Here is a 15108-nt window from a genome sequence, read left to right as displayed (position 1 = left end):
CATTGTAAAAGGGAAATAGATTTTTAATTCCTGGATTCATGCTATCCATGAAAAGACTTTTCATACCTTCAAGATTTTCTTGATGCCATTAATAGTTGATGTCAGCAGGGACCGGACTCTCTGGTCATCATTAATATAATCAGCATGACGTACACACATAAACAGGATGTATGCTGGTAATCCAGGGATCAGGTTGACCGCCACACCACGAGGCTTTAATTCTGCAATTTAAAAGGAGCACAATTTAGTTTCAGAAAGGCAGCACAAGATAGCATTAAATAAAGAGGTATAGGCCAAGCACAGGCCATGGTATAGAATCCTGCTTGACATACGTACAGATTGCACATTCTTCAGTGCCATTGGTCACAATTCAACTGAAGACACGATGGGCCTTTCCCATAGGATATGGGAATCCAAAACTGGAGGGTATAGATTGAAGGTTAGAGGGAAAATGTTTAAAAGGGACCTAAGGGGCAACTTTTTCACACAGAGGGTGGTGTGTGTATGGAATGAGCTGCCAGGGGAAGTGGTGGAGTCTGGTACAATTACAACATTTAAAAGGCATCTGGATGGGTACATGAATAGGAAGGGTTTGGAGGGATATGGGCCAAATGCTGGCAAATGGGACTAGATTAAATTAGGATACGGCTTGTACAAGTTGGACCGAAGGGTTTGTTTCCAGGCTGTACATCTCTATGACTCTAATTAACACATCATTTTCCTCCAACTTGAAGATGATGCTATTTAAGTCCCAATCAACATATAGCTAAAATCTATTGGGAGCGCTGTCATTTTTAACCACTCACACTGGAGGGCCAGTGCAAACTCACAGATGCTACCACTGCACCCTCACTTCAGTGCCTGAGGTAAGTGCCCAGTGATGGCACAGTCAGATAAACATCAAACACAGTCACTTGCATTGTTCTTCCATGGTCACAATCACAGTTTTCTTAAGAATGAAGAGAAAACAGAATACACCTGCTCTTTTCACCAAGCAATGCACAGGGATTTATATTTTTATGCTTTCAGTTGAAGACTCCAAAAATCTCCAATATTTCCAGCATCTGCAGTTATTCACTTTTGGTATCTCTCACTGCCTGAAATGTTTGATGTACTGAACTGGAAATAAAGTAATCAGAGCAGCAATTTCCACTGTGCCAAGCCATTTTGCTACCCCTAGACAGACCAACTCACCTTGCAATTGAAATACCTGCAAGAACTGTCCCTTTGGTTCTAAATACTGTGGTGTGATAAGACTTATTTTATTATCTGTCTCCTCATCCTGCCTCTTTTAATTAGTTAAGGCAGGGCAATGGTTTCGCTCATGTTAATGTAGATTTTCTCCTGCTAACCATACCCCACAGTGAGAGGAATTCAAGGCAGATTAGGAGGACTGATTGCCTAAACTGAGCAAGAGGACCATCCCACTCTGCCCACTTCACACTGTGGCACAGTTTCTAGGGAGCACTGTTGTAGGATGTGCCTACTTAGCTTTATAAGCAGTCAGGATGCTCTCTATATTCCAATACTTGGGCATGTAAGACAAAGGGCCAGGATTTACTGAGAAGACAATAGCTGGTTATTGTTATGATACAGTGATTCCAGGAATGTGGTAGAAGTGATTTATGTCATTGCATACATCCTGCTATGAACTGTTGCAGCTTTGTGGTGGAGATCTTTACTCCCTCAATTGATACTTTTTCCCCAAACCTTGCCAGATATGCTCACCAAATATGATGAATGGCTCAATTACCAAGGCTCTGCTCTAATTAAAATCAATGGCAGGATTGTGTATGCTGAATTAAAGCCACTGTGATTGCTACAGCCAATTGGACATTACAGTGTGATACTGGTGATCTGTGCTTGGTCAATCACAGAAACTATAGTTTACTGTTTGAATTATGAAATAATTAGATTGGTCTGTTAGAGTTTATTTTGATTTTGTGATGCAGTTCAAGCAACATTTACAGTCACTGGTGTAAAGTACAAAGACATTGTATTCCGATCCAGTGGGATATGACAGCAGCTGATTCCGAACTTTAAACAGAAATCCAAATTTGCTTTCTTTAGTAAGATGAATCTTTAATCGTTAATCCTATGTGCTGTGAATGCGGTAATTATTGATAAAATGTCCAATTTTAATGCAAGATGTGTATGTCAGGTAGAGTAACAACTCCATCCAATCAGTTAACCAGACAAATAGAAAGACAGTCTTTCAGCCTTCAAGGGTATTGCTACTACCATACAATATAGGGACTTACACATGCAGCAAGTACAGAAGTCAATTGAGGTCTGAAACTTGGCTCTAACTTTTGCCAATGTATTGCTGCCATGCTTACAGCGATGGGGCTATCAATGTGGGGATAAGGAGGAGTCTGAGGATTTTGACCCAGTGGTGTATGGATGTAGAGCAGAACTTGGAGGTAAATCATGTTGAAAGTATGCAAAGGAGCAATTCATGGAAAATTCAGTATACAAGGATGCCTCACTCCAGTCCTAGTGGAGGAAGATTCAGGACGTGTTTTCCTCATCGCTGTTATCTATCACTTTAAATTTGGTTTAATCCAAGATTGTGTGCATTTCCACAAAAACAATGAATTACACCACAGAACCTACATTGTCAACAATTACAATTGCAGAAGCGATGGTGTTTTATCTTCAAATAATAAATGAGTGAACACAACCGAGATAACAGAAGTACAAACTTGCCTAATATAAGATTCTTGATGAGCTTAAACTCATCATCCTTCTTATACTCCAACATTCCCTGGAAATCCTTTTCTTTCCTTGGGATATTCACAGGACGGATGGGTTCGTCGGCTAGCTGAGCTGGAGATACGTTCTCTGTCTGACCCACTGTTACAAAGAAAGAAATATGAGCAGGCAACCCATCTCAATGCTCTGTTTACATGGAGTATCGCATGCTATTTGCTTAAGCAGGAAGAGGTTGTGAATACTTCACAAGTTATTTCTTTGACAAAACCACATGGATAAGTTTTCAAATGTAAGTAAAACTACATATGTACCCAAGTTACTGAAGTGTTAGTGCTCAAATGACGCTGCCACTTTGCTGGGTGCTATTTTACATTGTCAAAAATATTAATTTCTACAATGCAAATTGCACCTAAAACTATCTTTATAATATGAACTACAATTGTAGTATAGTAAATTGACATACAAAGGAGGAATTTCAACATCGTTATATAAAAAAAACTACATAAAATCGGTAGTCTGAAAATACAGTGGGTCCCTGATTTATGACTGACTGATAAATGAATGCTGGTATTTATAAATGTGATCCCATACAGTAGTGCAAATTTAAAGGCCCAACACATCAACATGTCCTTATGAAAAGTTCTTTTGTACCATCGTGCATTGTGCTCCAACTTCGTACAAATTGACTTATAAACTCCAGAATGGAATCCGTTTGCAACCCGGGAACTGGCTGTACTGTGGCTATATTGCTGGATTGGAGATCTAGAGGCCTGGATTAATGATCTGGAATAATGAACTCAAAACTCTCAAGGAACGCTGGAGTCATGTGAATTATATGGCATGAAAAAAAAACTAATATTAATGTTAGTGTCCATGAAAGCGCATCTGACTCACTAATGTCCTTCAGGGAAGGAAGTCTGTTGTTCTTAACTGCTTCAGCCTACATGTGACTCCAGACCCACAGCAAAGAGGTTACCCTCCAAAATGGCTGAGCAAGCCACTCAATGATTTTCAGGAAGGTAGCTCCCGCCCATCTTCGGAGAGGCCATTAAGGATGGACAACAAATGCTGACCTCGCCAGCAATGGCCATATCTCATGAATGAAGGAAGGAAAAAATAATAATCAGATCTGTTCAGGCAAGGGCCCACAAGCTTAATGTCACTGTACCTTGGTAAGCCCTTTCAATTGTTACACAAGAACATAAGAACAAGGAGTAGAGGAAGGCAATTCTGCCCCTCAGGCCTGCAATGCCATTTAATATGGTTAATCTTACTATTGCTCCTGGGTCAAAATAAGACTGAAGTTTTCATCTTAATTTGCTACAAAAAGTCATCTCATCCAAGAAAGGAACACACAAAGAACACTGCACAGCAAAATTACAGAAACATTCAATGTATCCCATTGAAAAGGGGCTTTTATAAGCATCTGCTTGTTCTATTCCAACTTAGCTCACTGGCAGCTATTTCGGGAGAAGCTGGTTTTTCAGCCTACATAACCATACCTTCCAGTTCTCCGATTTTCTTTGCAAACACTTTAAGCTGCTTTTTCAACTTCCTGATAATCTTGTCCTGTTTTTCAAGTTGTTCCATAAGATCCTGTGGTAAAGGGCAAAGAAAACCAGACTAAAAATGCTGAACTGTAGCATGCTGCCGAAATTATGAAAATTTATAACACTCACAATTAGTAAAATGCAAAGCAAGTGTAGATAAGTGTGAATCACAGTGCAGCTGGGGGTTAGTTGATGCAAACGTGGCTGACAGAAACAAACTCTTAAGATTAAGATTAAGTTGTCGGTTTACCATGAATACCAGGAACAAATCTCATCTAGACTAGCTCAGTGGGTTCGAACTGGACAGACAAACTTTGGCAGAGTTGCTGGATGATGCTACATCTCGTGAAATCAACTTGCCCCGTTGCAACTATATCACCTACTTGTGATGAGGAAACTAACTAACTAGGTTAGTTACATTTGAGCCTAATGTATTTTTTAAGGTTATTAAGAATTAATTATCTTGCACATGGCTAGATGCACCATTCTGAGACTTCAATCAAAAGTTAAAAGCCTGTTCCAAATAACTTTTCTGAAGAGGGGTCCTGACCCGAAACGTCAGCTTTCCTGCTCCTCTGATGCTGCCTGGCCTGCTGCGTTCCTCCAGCTCCACACTGTGTTATCGCTGACTCCAGCATCGGCAGTTCTTACTATTTCCAAATAAGTGCATTAGGTTTAATCCTGAACTGTTGAATTTGTCCAATTCAGATAAACTCACATTCCAGAGTTATTCCAATAGCCTGGATAGTGCCATGAAGTCAGACACGAGCCTGCGTTGTCCCAGCTGAGGTAAGGTTCAGTGGTGACATACTGCTTCTGGTTAGAAACATTAGCAATTCTTGAGTCTTACAGAAGTCTGTCCAATTGACATAGCAACTACACATTTAGAAAATGCTTTTTCCAATTTATGCAAGTTGGACAATACACGAAATAGAGCACGTATTGAAAGCAAACTTAATTAATTGATAAATCAATTTTAATAGCAGTGTAAACTTAGCAAGAGAAAAGAACTGAAACGTTCTTGCACTTTAAACCAATGTTTCAATTCCACGGAGATCAAGACAACAGGATTAGCATTGAATTGCACTAAAAATATATTGCTGTGTTGTGTTAAAAAAGTGACAATAGTAAAACAGTAAGTTGCTGGGTAGCCACAATACATAAGAGAAGGAAAAAACAGATTTTTCTTCACAGGTGCACAGGCAAATCATTCTGCTGTTAGTGCTCCAGACAGAGAAAGTGGAAGAACAATAATTCAGGCCAAAAACATGGTTTGATCTACATACAATGATCCGTTTGTAAAGCGAAATCCTGTAGAACTGATACTTCATGGGGTCATCTGCATATAACTCCTCATAATACTGCAAAAATAGTGGTGAGATTTGTGTGATTACCCAAATGGTTTAGAAATTATGCCAGCAGATTGGGAAATATTCAATGGCTATTGAACAGGAGTGCACGTGCCTTATGATCATCACTTTATCCCAGTAAAATTCTTTTTACATTCAAACATTTTTAAAGTAACTCATATTGCACTAATCAAAAAACTAACCTTGAATTCCGACTGTCACCATTGAACAAACTGGGTTTGTTCTCTAATCTCACCCGATTATCCTGCAGAGAGTTTTAAACAGCCAAATGGAATTATCAGGTCATCTAAAACGCAAGTTAAAACAGAGACAACTTGCATGGTGGATGATCAACAAGATGGCTGCTCGAAGCTGCCAAAGTGCCTCTGTAGGTTCAGACATGAACTGTGAGATACATTGTGCCAGTCTTTGAAGAAGCATCACTGCATCAAATGACTGAAGATGGAGGGGCAGAAGTAGGCTATTTGGCCAACAAAGTCTGCTTGTCCTGGAGTGAAAATATCGCTTTTGAAATAATGCAAACACGGAAAATAAGTGATTAAGTGTCATTTTCAAACAGAATGCCAAATTGAAAGTACAGAACAGGTGAATCAGCACTGTAAAAAGGCAAGACGGTTTTGGCATTGTACATCCACTTCATACAGAACTCCTGTCATAAGCCAGTCTATTCTCTTTACAGCTGTTAACTGACTTGCTCTGCCATACACCATCTTCTGTTTTTATTCCAGATTAGCAGCATTGATTTGTCATTTTAGCCCTTCATGTTTTGTTTGTGCATGGTTAGTCACACACACTTGGGTTGGGAGTGCACCCCTCTCCTGAAAGTGAAGGTGTGACCAGATCAATGCTATCGGAGTCAGCTCCCATTCTTTGAGAGATTACATTGTGTCTGTTTGACCATCTCAGCTCAACTTTGCCCAGATTTCACCTGACACCTAGTGACTGGCTGAGAACAGCCCCAACACAGTACACCTAGTGACTGAACATTGGGAAGCGTAAGCCATTAGCTTTGGGTGTATACTGAATAATTTACAAAGTTGCACTTCTTCAGTATAAATATGTGAATTGGTGTGGTTAGTTTTATCTTTTTATAAAGCAGTTGACCTTTCAGGAACAAGTAACCTGCCATATACCGGGTGATCTACAAATTTGTCTTTGCTATCCAGTACCTAAATAAGGAGTTGATAACTGTTACATACAAGCAAATGAATTAGGAGCAGGAGTAGGCCATTCAGCCCCTTCAGCATGCTGCGCCATTCAGTGTGGTCATGGCTGATTTGACTATGACCTCAATTCCACCTTCCCGGATACCTTTAAACTTCTTTGTTGATCAAGTGTCCGTCTGACCCAGCATTAGAATTATTCGAGGACCCTACCTCTACTGCTTGCTGGGGAAGAGAATTCCCCCACAGACTCTCAAATTCTTCTCAGCTCCGTGTGAATGGCAGATCCCTTCCTACTCCTCCTCATTCAGTCAGGGCTCCTGCCTATTGCCAGTCACTGCCTCTGCCAACAGTTGTACACTTTTGTGGGTGCCTGGTGAAGACTGGACAAAGTTTGTCTGGGGGATGGGCAAACGACCACACTGCAATCTCACAAAGAATGGCAGCTGATTCCAGTGGCATGGTATGCACCTCCAGAAGAGGAGTTCTCATCTCTCCAACAAGGGGAAACAGCCTCTCAGCATCCACCCCATCATTTCCCCTCAGGATCATGTATGCTTCTATAGGATCGCCTCTTACTCTTCTGTATTCCCCTTTATCTCATCCTTTGTCTATCGCTCTCCCCTTGCCACATATTAATCTCTGGCTGTGGGTTTCAGATTGTAATCTTCTTTCCTGCTTCAATCAATGCTGCTCTCAATACAACATGCTCTTTAGCTTTCCTTTCAAGAGGGGTTGAATTTTCACCAAGTGACAAAATTTGTAACATCTGCACATCTCTGCCATATGTTGCGAGGTTGGGGAGAGTACTTGTGGATTGGAAGGCAGGACATTAGAATTTGTTTGTAAAATGATAGGGGAAAAATGAGAGTGCGGTCCCTTTAAAAGATGATATGCTTTCCCTAGGCTTGGAGATTTGAAAAAAGTGTCAGTGACAAGCAGCAGGCATAGAGAGTTCCCGAAATTGAAACATTTGTATCAAAAGGCTGGATGGTTAGTAATCCAGGCAGTAGTCTTGTTTTGTTATTAAGGCAATCAGTTTCATTTTCAGCCAATTAATTTAAACCAGGCACTTACAGATCAAAAACCAATTAAATTTAAATCTGATCGTTTTGACAACCTAGGACCAATCCTACTGTAAGAAATTAATAGGTCATCAAGAGTATATGAAAATCATGGTGAGATCAACTGCTATCTGTTAGAGTTAATAATCAGCAGCCCTAAAGACAAAGTTACTGATTGTCACGGAATTCTCTAAGTTCTCAGAAAACCATCATCTAATTAAAGGTACAACAGCACTCATAGCTAATATTTCTGACACATAATTCAACGGAGAAAGGCGCTCCTGGCTGAAGAACAATGGAAAAGGTACAGAACATTCCAGAAGACATATCCTGGATATAATTTCGAGAGATTAATTTTTAATTATTTTTATTATTTTGGTTTATATAAGTGGGAATTGTATTTATTGGAACAGCATACCATTAGAATGTTGTTTTATTTGGGAGTAGTTAGTAATTGAGGGGGGAATTGTTCCGTTTGTTAGTAGTTCTGTTCATTTGTTCACTGTTAGAGTTAGATAAATAAATTATTACTTGTTGATTATAGAGTAACTGACAGGAGTTCATTTCATTTAACTTCCCCTTTATAGCAGCTTTTACCAGTGGCATGGTACCCTCCTCCAGAAGAGCTTGAGAGGCAGGTTATACCACTTTTCTCACTTCCTTTAACAAATTATAGGGCGAGGCAAACCTCTCTGGATGTTTTGGTTTTAGTTATCAGAGGGGGATCAACCTCTGCTTTATAACACAATATACTGAAATAAAAATATCGTGAAAGCATGAGCAGTTTTAATACGGGAAATAGTTAGTGATAGCTAATTGAGTCAGGTGTGTGCGCGTGTGCGTGTGTTTTTCCAGGTCACTGATGTGTACACGTCTCTGCTCCAGCCCACACAGCACTGACCACTTCATTCAACACCAATATATGCCCTTCATTAATGTCCAGGGGAAATAGATTTAAGGGAAGGGGCAGAGGATTTAGAGGGAACATGAGGAAAACCATTTCACCCCAAGGGTGATGGAAATATGGAACTCACTGTCTGTAAGGGAGATAGAGGCAGAAACCTTCATAACATTCAAGAAGTATTTACATGTGCACTTATGATGCCAATACATACAAGGCTATGGACCAAGCGCTGGAAAATGGGATTAGAGTAGCTACCCGCTTGTTTTTGACTGGTACAGATTTGATGGGCAGAAGGGCCTTTTTCTGTGCTGTAAACCTTTATGTCACCAATCCTAATTTCTGGAACTTTGTTCTCACTAATTTAAAATGTGAAAGGACAGATGGCAGCATGACTCCCTGCTGCTGCGCTGGCATGATTATTTAACTAGATGAGGAGAAATGCAAAAATTGGGATTGGACAAGCCGATGTTTAGTACCATAAATTATTTTCAGACAGTGTAAAAGGGATGGATCCCCTTTAACTGTGCATTGTGTGGTAAAGCATATCATCCTCTTTAGAAGCAGCATCTGCTGGCCATTTCAACTGGAAGGCTCAATGATTCTGTCAGGACAGAAAATGATTCCTGCTTTATGGATCATCTCAGAAACACCAAGGACCCATTTTAGGACAGACAGGAAAGTTGCAGAAGAATTAAAATTTCCCACCACCAGGATACCAACAATAAAACAGCACATTGCAAAGATGCTGTGCTCTGAATAACTGCATGCATAACCTGCCAGAACTCTAAAACAACATCAGGAGTTGTGCATTGCTCATCATAACTGGAAACCATGCAAGCAATCAATCATAAAACGACAGAACCACTAAAAAGTAATTCTGAAGTAATGTTGGATGACTAGAAGTTACTTCTTTTCTATGGTTACATTTAATCTAGTTTTCTTCTTCAGTTCCATGATATATTATTTCAGGCAAAGTTGCTGAAGTCCTAGAGGACCATAGGGCTGCTCACTTATTACAGAGAGACGATTGGCAATTAGTTTAACTTGAGGGTCAACACCTCTCAGGCAAGGGGGGAGATTGAGGAGAGTCCTTCATAGTAACCTCAGCGGTGTGGGAACTGAACCCCCTGTCATCCAGCCAACTGACCTCCAATATAGTATATACACAATGATGGAACAGCAACTTCAATAAACATAGCTGTTTTTCTCAAATCAGAAGGTTTGAGTAGATGATCCCTCTAGCACTGTGTATGTAAATATAATTGTAAACAACAAAGATCTAATCACTACAGCTTGTAGTTTATACATATATAATAGTATAAAGAAGGAAATGGGCTTCCTTTCTCTGAGAATCCCTACAGGGTGGAAGCAGGCCATTCGGCCCATTGAGTCCACACCGACCCTCTGAAGACCCAAACCCACCCTACTGCCCTATCCCTGTAACCCTGTATGGCTAATCCATCTAGCTTGCTCATCCCTGGACCCTGGGTAATTTAGCATGGCCAATCCACCTAACCTGCACACCTTTGGACTGTGGGTGGAGACCGGAGCACCCGGAGGCAAACCACACAGACACAGGGAGAACGTGCAAACTCCACACAGACAGTCACCCGAGGGTAGAATCGAACCCAGGTCCCTGGTGCTGTAAGACAGCAGTGCTAACCACTGAGCCACCGTGCCTGACTGACACGGATGTATTTGGTGATCACGTTGGTCTGATAAAGCAATGTAATACTTACAAGGTTTTCATTGGTTAACCTAGTAATCTCATGCTGCAGACTGGCCTCAATGCGGGCCTCTGGGGGCAGTTGCAAATTCTGGGCCAATAACTGCTGCTGACGATTGATCTCCTCTTTGAGATTCTGAACCTCTCCACGTAAGATCTCCAGCTCATTCTCATAGTTCTTTTTCTGGCCCTGAAGCTGAGATTCCAGCAATCTGCAGACAAACAAAAAAAGGGCATTATCAAACTGCAACTGTATCCTTTGGAAATCAACACAGCATGGTCACCCGTCAAGGTTAGAGCTGTGACTGTACACAGTACTCAGGTCATGTCATTCTTTAAACCTCTCAAAGTGTTACAGGGAAGTGAGGGAGTGAAAGTATTCATGAAAATCAGTTGAAGAAAGAACAAAAATAGAAGGCATCCTCATCTTTTAACTTACCAACTAGTGAGCTGTTTAATATTAAACTTTCATCGCACAGTCAGAGCCAGAGCATACAGAACGGAAACTGATCCTTTTGTCCAACTGGTCCATGCCAACCAGATATCCTAAACTGATCTAGTCCCATTTGCTAGCATTTGGCCCAAATTCCTCTAAATGCTTCTTATTCATGCACCCATCCAGATGCCTTTTAATTGTTGTAATTAAAGCCTCCATCACTTCCTCTGGCAGCTCATTCCATACACGCACCTCCCTCTCCGTGAAAAAGTTGCCCCTCAGGTCCCTTTTAAATTTTTTCCCTCTCACCTTAAACCTATGCCCTACAGTTTTGGATTCCCCCACTCCAGGGAAAAGACCTTGTCTGTTCACCCTATCCATGCCCCTCATGATTTGATAAACCTGTAATAAGGTCACCCCTCCGACACTCCAGGGAAAATAGCCCCAGCCTATTCAGCCTTTCTCTATAGCTCAAACCCTCCAGCCCTGGCAACATCCTTGCAAATCTTTTCTGAACGCTTTCAAGTTTCACAACATCCTTCCTACAACAGGGAGACTAGAATTGAATGCAATATTCCAATAGTAGACTAACCGATATCCTGTACCGCCCCAACTCCTGTAGCTTGTTAAGTAACACTTTGTGAAGGTTTAAACAAGTGAAGCAAGAATACGTCATTCACAAGAACAGCTACAAGAAACTAGCTGCTGGATGCACATTGAAGACCGTGCCTTGCAGTTCTGGCTTTAAAGAGTCATGAACACGGCCATAGCGACAGGGTGCTAATGCGTTTCCAAAAGAGTTCAGTGCTAGAAGTTCCCAGGTTAACTGCCTGTGTTAGAGGCCACTTCTACTAGAAAGAATGAGATGGAAGACTATATGCATGCTGTCCTCTGTCATAGAGGAAATTCATATCAGGATTTTTTTTTCCCCACATGACTTACAATCATCAGAATATGAGATGTTAGCACTGAGGAACTTTCTCATTACAACAAACAATATATTGAGTTGTATTGCCACCAGCTATAGAGCAAAGCTCCCTTTACTCTATTTAATCTTGTGGTGAGGCCGAGTTGGATTGGTAATTAACTGTAATTTTGTGCTGGGGTCATTAGAAACCCAGCTAAGATGGCCTCTTTCCCAGAGGGCCACCAGTCTGGGTGAGATATAATGGAAACAAATGGGCAGTGTGTTTACACATAGCATTGCACGTTCCTCTGCGTTCAGTCTTTGCTGTTAGATCATAATTAGCTCTCTTTCAACTGACCGTTGTTTCATCACTCTTGATTTAGGAAAGGGGCTGGCTGTAACATGCTCTAAGGTTTCAAGAGCTGCCACCACCATATTACATTTCACAATAACTTCTTTACCATTGTTATTCCAGGATTAGCAGTCCATAGCTGTTATAAAGGATTATTTGGCCATCAAGCAGAATAAGTGCATAGAAAACTACTTTGAAGATATTGTACAGCAGCTATTAAAAAGTTCCATTAGAATTCACCATACACTGCTAGATTTCCTCTTCAACAGCAAATTCTGCTTTAAGTATTGTTAACACAGTAAGTCTAACTCTACGAGTTTGAGTAGTTTTCACCATAACATTAAGACATAACATTAAAACATGACATTAAAACATGCCAAAGCATATTTCTGTAACGCAAGTGCACAGCAGTGATCATTGGTTAGTGACAAAGCGCAGATGTAGAAAGGCCCTAGGCAGAAATGTGGTAACCTGTTGGTTTGTTTTAACCCTTCATAGGCCATCCAGAGCTCTCCATCCTCATTCAGCAAATGGCAATCCTGTGATGGTCTTCCATGAGAACAAAAATCGCAAACAGGGAAAAAGAAGGGACAAGTGATGGGAATGAGTATGAAATGTTAATGACAAAGCTCAAAAATGATGGTAACATACAAGAGGGAGTTACATTTAGACAGGATGAGAATAGTAAAACATTGACTTATAATTGTCTCATACTAATTTCACATTTCATTCTGCGTTTGAAATCTAAATTTTACACATTAGTAATGCAGGACCAACGAGTTGCATCTGTGCGGTTGTTAACATTTTTGCAAAAAGTGCTTCCTAGACATAATCAGACAAAAACAGATACTAGTCCTGAGGAGGATGATCAAAACAGAGACATGTTATTGTTAAGGAATAACAAAATAAGTAATTGCTATGGTGACTACTAGAGACATGCATTCAATCATTATAACAGTGTTTTGTTTAACACAATGCTAGAGATACTTGTGTTTGACTAGCTAAGCATAATATAAAGGATGGCCATCTATCTTTTACAGACAGTAATACTCCTGTTCCCAGTTTGTGCACTAGTACAAGACTCTTCCATCTCAACTGCATGTGACAAGTATCAGGGTCCCGGTAGGAGTAGTGGCTGCATTTTATGGTCATTGATTGATTGCAAGCACAGAAACAAGCAGCCCACAGGTCCAGCTGTGTAAAAGATTAGGGGTTGAGTGAATTCCTCCATTGCTCACAGAGGTGGTGAGACTCAGAACCACCAGCTTTCCACTCTGTTTGCTGCACAACCCAAATTCCATTCTTGGGGGGGTACAGGGCAAGGATGGCTACCTGGGTGAATCCACCCTCCTCAAGTCTGCTCGAAACTTTGGAAAATATTGGTTTGGGACATGCAGGGGTTGCATTCCTGGGATTTGACACAGTGTACAGTCACAATTGGTTAATCAGAAAAGTTGCCATTGTTCAAGGGCAAGGGTTGATCCCCGAAAACAAGATTAATTAATTTTCAAAAGTCAGAAATTCTCTCTCTTAACAGCAGAGAGATTGGTTTCCAAATAACAACTTTAATATTTGCTGTCCCAATGGAGCTGTAATCTCTGTTGTGTCAACACAAGCGCATGCACAAATTCTGGGAATGATCCTGTCCCTTCCTGTGATCTGGGATGGAGTCAATGTAGGCTGTAGGTGATCAGACTTCCTGCTATGCTGCACTTTCACCAGGGAATCCTGGAATTTCAGGCCCATGATCTGCACATCTCATACCAACTTAATAACTTCCACAGTTTAGTTTGCAATGAATAGAAATCGGTCAGTTAATCAATAATTCAGACAAAGTGCTGTGGTGAAAGGAAGGTTATTTTCTTGTGTGTTACAAGATCCTGAAAAGGAGTTTATTTGCAGACTCACTGGAAAAATGGTATGATCCTTGGTAAATCTCCATGGAAATAGGAACATACTTGTTTAATACCTTGTCCTTCTCTCATTTTCTTTTCTGAAGGATTGTATACCCTTCCAAGGGTATGCATAGGGCACCTTCTAATGCATTTCACAAATACACCTTGACAACAAGTGTTGACAAGATACTTGACTTTGGAGGATACATCATGGATAAGCAAAATGCTGGCCTCGCCCAATATTCACATCCCTGCACTCTCATAGGAAGATTCAGAAGCAGCAACACCAGCTCATCGTTCCCCCAAATAACCCAAGGAAACATTTTGAAAAACTCTAACTAAAAGATAATTACAGTTTGGGTTACGCCTTTGGCCAAGTCACATGCCATTTGTATAAGTCACAACTTAAGCTATCAGGTTTTTAAATCTGAATTTTTATTCATATACTGATCAAACAATTCCTACCTATGTGCACAACTTTCATACAATGACTCACAGGCAAACGAACTGCACATGGATAAATTGGTGAGATTGCATTCCAATGATCCAATTCTGTTACTTTGCAGAGGCAAGTGGCATGTTCTCTGCTCCCATCATAACAGGACCACTGCTTCCAATCTCATTACTGAGTCAAAGGTGGATAAATCTCCAGGACCTGATCAAGCGTATCCCAGGATGTTCTGGGAAGTTAGGGAGGAAATTGCAGGGCCCCTAGCAGAAATATTTATATCATTAATAATCACGAGTGAGGTGTCAGAGAACTGAAGGGTGGCTAATGTTGTACCTTTATTTCAGAAAGGCTGTAAGGAGAAGCCTGGGAATTATAGATCTGAGAGTCTAGTGGCTAGTTGTTAGAGGTGATTCTGAAGGATGGGATTTACATGCGTTTGGAGAGACAAGGAATGATTACGCATGGTCAGCATGACATTTTGTGCGAGGGAAATAGTATCTCAAAAACTTGAGTTTTTTGAGCAAGTAACCAAAAAGATTCATGAGGGCAGAGCGGTAGACGTTGTTTATTTAGAC

The 15108-nt window shown here is 40.7% G+C and overlaps 1 protein-coding gene across 1 annotated transcript in view; it reads right to left on the bottom strand.

Moving 5' to 3' along the window:
* Positions 1-15108, bottom strand: part of myo5aa (myosin VAa) — a 184796-nt gene that overhangs the window by 14280 nt on the left and 155408 nt on the right. The window contains exons 31-36 of the mRNA XM_048615733.1: positions 12659-12736; positions 10506-10704; positions 5552-5626; positions 4218-4311; positions 2710-2856; positions 67-221 (exon numbers count right to left, since the gene is read on the bottom strand). Of these exons, the coding sequence (XP_048471690.1) occupies positions 67-221; positions 2710-2856; positions 4218-4311; positions 5552-5626; positions 10506-10704; positions 12659-12736 (748 nt within the window). The remainder of the gene's footprint in view (positions 1-66; positions 222-2709; positions 2857-4217; positions 4312-5551; positions 5627-10505; positions 10705-12658; positions 12737-15108) is intronic.

This window comes from Rhincodon typus, chromosome 33, assembly GCF_021869965.1.
Source record: "Rhincodon typus isolate 14 chromosome 33, sRhiTyp1.1, whole genome shotgun sequence".
In the NCBI taxonomy this organism is placed as follows: domain Eukaryota; kingdom Metazoa; phylum Chordata; class Chondrichthyes; order Orectolobiformes; family Rhincodontidae; genus Rhincodon; species Rhincodon typus.
The sequence above is the reverse complement of the archived record's forward strand: the minus strand, read 5'-3'. Positions and strand labels throughout refer to the sequence as shown.